General features: G+C 46.0%; 1 protein-coding gene across 1 annotated transcript; it reads left to right on the top strand.

Moving 5' to 3' along the window:
* Positions 1-1,433: 1,433 nt before the first annotated feature.
* Positions 1,434-3,051, top strand: EBP (EBP cholestenol delta-isomerase; the record flags this gene model as incomplete). Its single annotated transcript, XM_049871487.1, is given in 5 exon segments — positions 1,434-1,512; positions 1,515-1,730; positions 2,372-2,408; positions 2,538-2,668; positions 2,828-3,051. Coding segments are annotated over 5 exon segments (687 nt in total), but the record flags the coding sequence as incomplete, so codon positions are not given.
* Positions 3,052-4,709: the final 1,658 nt, after the last annotated feature.

Here is a 4,709-nt window from a genome sequence, read left to right as displayed (position 1 = left end):
CACTGCGCAGGACTCGCTAGCGTTTACTTCTGTTGTACCTAGGGTCGCTAGGAGTCGGAAATGACTCCATGGCATCTAACAACAAGGGCTGTGATTGATTGCTCGATGGGGAAGTTAAAATCAAGATTCTATGCTGATTGGCTTGGGGACCAAGGACACCGCCCCCGCCGGAGCCGTCTCCGCCTCCATCTCTCTCTTGACTCAGTCTCAGCCAATGGCGAAAACCGCACCACGCGCGAGGGCGAAGTTGGCGGCGCTTAGAGAACTTCTATTGGCTGGGAGAGGCAATGGCCACCTTCCCAGCCTTTTCATTGGTCCGCTCTGTTACTCGGGCTAGCCTGTGAGGAGATGGTTCCGAACTAGGGATATTCTGGAGCCCCAGAGCCAGCGTAGTTAGATCCACGAGCCCGTGGAAGACCCTCTGCAACCGCGCCTGTGGGTGAGTGCTCCCTGCTCCACTCCATCCCCTAGTTCTCAACAGCCAGATGGCCGGCCCAAAGTGCACCTGCCAAGACCCTTACCCTAGCACCACCCAACATCCACATGCCTGCTCGAGACCCACTGCTCCCACGCGGTTGTCCGGGCTACGGAAAATTCGCCTTCTCATTGGGCAGCTGGACTTAAGAGTTGTGGTTCATTGGTGGTCTCTGTGTTTGACCATCTTTTTTCTTTTTAGCATCGTGTAAGACCCTTGCCTTCCACCTTCCTCTATCTTTCTTCTCACAGCTTGTCAGCCTTGCGCACTGTTGCAGGCAGCGTCTGGCTTTCCAAACACCAGACCTAAGGGTCGTGATTCTGATTACTCGTCTCTCTTCCGTCCCCCAATTGCAGTTTCCAGGACTACGAGAAGGGAATAGCAAGACAGTGACCCTGCAGTGGCACCATGCTTGGTTTCTGTGTTTCCCCCACAAGACTGTGACCCCTAGGGTGGGGACAGGGCCTAGTCCCTGTGTCTCCACCATTAGAATTTGACCCCTGAGGGTGGGGACAGCACCTGGCTCCTGTATCTGCCCATCAGACCATGACCCTGAGGGTGGGACCAGGCCTGGTTCCTGTGAGTCTTCCACCATTCACCCTTGAGTGCTGGGATGAGGCCTCCTTGCTGTGTCTCCTTCACTAGACTATCATCACCTAAGGGCAGGAACCAGGTTTGGTTCCTTTATCTGCCTCACCAATATATGGCTCCCTGAGGAAAGGAACCTTATATTTTAGTTATGTTCTTAAAGTAGCACATAAGCATATTATTTTTAATACAGTCTTATAGTCTGTCTTTTAACTGGTAAATTTAGTCCATTTACATTTATTGTGATTAATGAACTATTTGGATTTGATTTTCCTATCTCATTCTGGGTTTTATATTTGTCCAGGTTTTTCTGTTGCCTTTTTCTTCTCTGTACTTAACTGCACACAGCCATCAGCTGATAAAGACATGACCACCAACGTCAGCCCCCTTGCACCTGTACTGGCCTCAGCACCTAAGGCTGGACAACTTTGTGCCTAATGACTGCCCCACCAGCATCTCTTGGCTGGCCTATTCTCCATCTCTGAGATCTTAGTTGTGACTACATGGCTGTTGTCAGGTCGAGCTGTAGTCATCCCACTGGGGAATTGGAGATGACTCTTCCTGTGCTGGTTTGTAGTGTGTGGGTTCATTTACATGGTGATCAAGGGGTGGTTCACCCTCTACCATGAGGACCTCCTTGGAGACCAAGGCTTCTTATCCCAACTCTATTTGTCCTAAGTTCTTTCATTGGCTGGGCGGGGCGAGGTGGTGGAGTTTTCTGGACAGGGATCGGCTTGGACATTTACACACCCACCAACACTTTTTCCACTAATTTATTTTATTGGACCAATTGTTTGTACCAGGCATTCACAGCAACAATTACTGTCCTATGTAAGGCTTACTCACATTATCTTGTTTTACATATACAGGTAGTCCCTGACTTACAATGGGTTCTGTTCCTATGACCCTGTCGTAAATCAGTTCTGACATAAGTTAAGTAACTCATTTTTTTTAGTTTTCCTTATTGCCTTTTATTATCACTATCTTTATAAATTATAAAATTGAACTTCTGCAAGTGAACCTCTGCGAATGATAACATCAGCAACTTACGTGCTACAACATTGTATGTAAAAAATAATCAAGAAACAGACAATGTTAAATGTAGTTTGTCGTAACTCGAGTACGTCATAAGTCGGGGACAACCTGTATTAACTTGTAGAACCCAAACATCTACTCCATTTCACAGATGAGGAAATTGAGGCATGTAAAGGCTACGAAGCCTGCCTTCTTATAGGGGCTCCCAGCTCTCACAAATGTGAGCTCCTTTTCCTGCCTTTATTCTTAATGTGTCACTCTTGTTTTCTTCAGGGAAAGAATATGCCAAAGGGGACAGCTGATACATTCTGTAAAGTGTTTGGTTTTGTCAAGGGAGACCAGTATTGGCTTGGGGTGGCAGTGAGTCAGGGAGCTTTAATGGGCCACCCTGTGGGCAGAGTGCACTGATCATAGGCCTCCCAGATCCTTTCTCCTGCAGGGGTGACCACCTCACAATATGCCTGGAGACCATCACAGCTTCGATGTGGGGACCACTCAGCCTGTGGGTGGTGATTGCCTTTTTACGCCAGCAACCCTTCTGCTTTGTCCTACACCTTGTGGTGTCTGTGGGTGAGGAAAAGAGGTTGATGGGGCACCCACAAACATGAATTCAGGAATCCTGAAGTCTGACACATTGAATGATGACTTGGGAAAATATCTTGGAATAGGTAGCTTGGAATAGCTTCCTCTTCCTCACGGGGATTCTCCTTCCCCTCCTAATTCACACAGCCCAGATCTTCGGGGATGTACTCTGTTTCCTGACAGAACACCATGACGGGTTCAAGCACAGGTAGCTGGGTCACCCACTCTACTTCTGGTTTTACTTTGTCTTCATGAATGCCATGTCACTGGTGCTGTCCGGAGTCCTTGTGCTTGATTCTGTGAAGTATCTCATTTATGCCCAGAGCACATTGGATGTCAAGACCTCAAAAGTCAAGAGCAAGCAGAACTAGTGAGCGGTGGGCTCACTTTGAACGCTGGATGATGAGGAACTCATCACTTGACAGAATAGTCAAATCCTGCTCCTACAGTTTGGAGGGACAAAGTTAACTAATCTGTCAAACTCAGGTTGATGGGTGGACACAAAAAGAGCCAGAGAGAGGAGAGAAAAGGGGGGCTATGTGGAGCTACTGCCAGGAGTCGCTGGGACAAAGCCACAAGAAGACCTGGGAGGTTCATGACAGTGGAAATTTTCAAAACCAGGAAATAAAAGACCTTTTTTTTTTTCTAAATTGTGCTTTAGGTGAAAGTTTACAGAGCAAATTAGTTTCTCATTAATAACGGTTAATACACAAATTGTTTTGTGACATTTGTTGCCCACCCCATGATGTGTCCACACTCTCCCCTTTTCCACCCCAGGTTCCCTGTTTCCATTTGTCCAGTTTTCCTGTCCCTTTCTGGCTTCTCATCTTTGCTTCTGAGCTACTGTGCACATTAGTCTCATATACATAATTGAACTACGAAGCACATTTCTCATGTGTGTTATTCTTTGCCCTACAGACCTGTATAATCTTGGGCTAAAGGGTGAACCTCAAGAGTGACTTCATTACTGAGCTATAAGGGTGTCCAGGGGCTATACTCTCAGGGTTTCTCCAGCCTCTGTCAGACCAGCAAGCCTGGTCATTTTTTTGTGTGCGTGACTTTGAATTTTCTTCTACATTTTTTTCCTGCTCTTTCCAGGATCCTCTATTGTGATCCCTGCCAGAGCAGTCGGTGGTCATAACTATACATCATCCAGTTGTTCTGGACTCAGTCTGGTGGAAGTTGTGGTCTCTTAGTCCTTGGGACTAACCTTTTGTTTGTGTCTTTGGTTTTCTTCCTTTTTGCTCCAGCCGGGATGGGACCAGTAAATGTATCTTAGATGGCCACTCTAAGGTTTTTAAGATCCCAGACGCTACTCACCAAAGTAGGAAGTAGAACATTTTCTTTATAGACTAGGTTATGCCAATTGAGCTAGATGTCCCCTGAGACCATGGTCTCCAGCCCTCAGCCCAGTAGCTTGATCCTTCAGGGCATTTGGATGTGTCTGTGAAGCTTCTATCACTTTGTCCTGGTCAAGTTGTTCTGATTCCCCAGTATTGTGTACTGTCTTACCCTTCACCAGAGTTACCACTTATCTAGTATCTAGTTAGTATTTTTCCCTCCCTACCCCTCTCCTCCCTTGTAACCATCAAAGATTGTTTCTTTCTGTGTGGAAACATTTTCATAATAATGTTTTCATACAGTGTTTGCCCTTTTGTGATTAACTTATTTCACTCAGCATGATGCCCTCCAGATTCATCCATGTTTGTGAGGTGTTTCACAGATTCATCATTGTTTTTTATCCTTGTGTAGTATGTACTGTAGTTTATCCAGTCATCTGTTGATGGACACTTAGGTTGTTTCCATCTTTTTGCTATTGTAAATAATGCTGCAATGAACATAGGTGTGCACAGGTCTATTTGTGTGATGGCTCTTATTTCTCTGGGGTATATACCTAGGATTGAGATTGCTGGATCATATGGTATTTCTATTTCTAGCTTTTTAAGAAAGTACCATATCATTTTCCAAAAATGGTTGTACCATTTTGCATTCCCACCAGCAGTGCGTAAGAGTTCGAATCTCCCCACAA

The sequence above is a fragment of the Elephas maximus genome, chromosome X (genome assembly GCF_024166365.1).
Source record: "Elephas maximus indicus isolate mEleMax1 chromosome X, mEleMax1 primary haplotype, whole genome shotgun sequence".
Classification (NCBI taxonomy): Eukaryota; Metazoa; Chordata; class Mammalia; order Proboscidea; family Elephantidae; genus Elephas; species Elephas maximus.
Note: the sequence above shows the minus strand (reverse complement) of the source record. Positions and strands in the feature narration are given on the sequence as shown.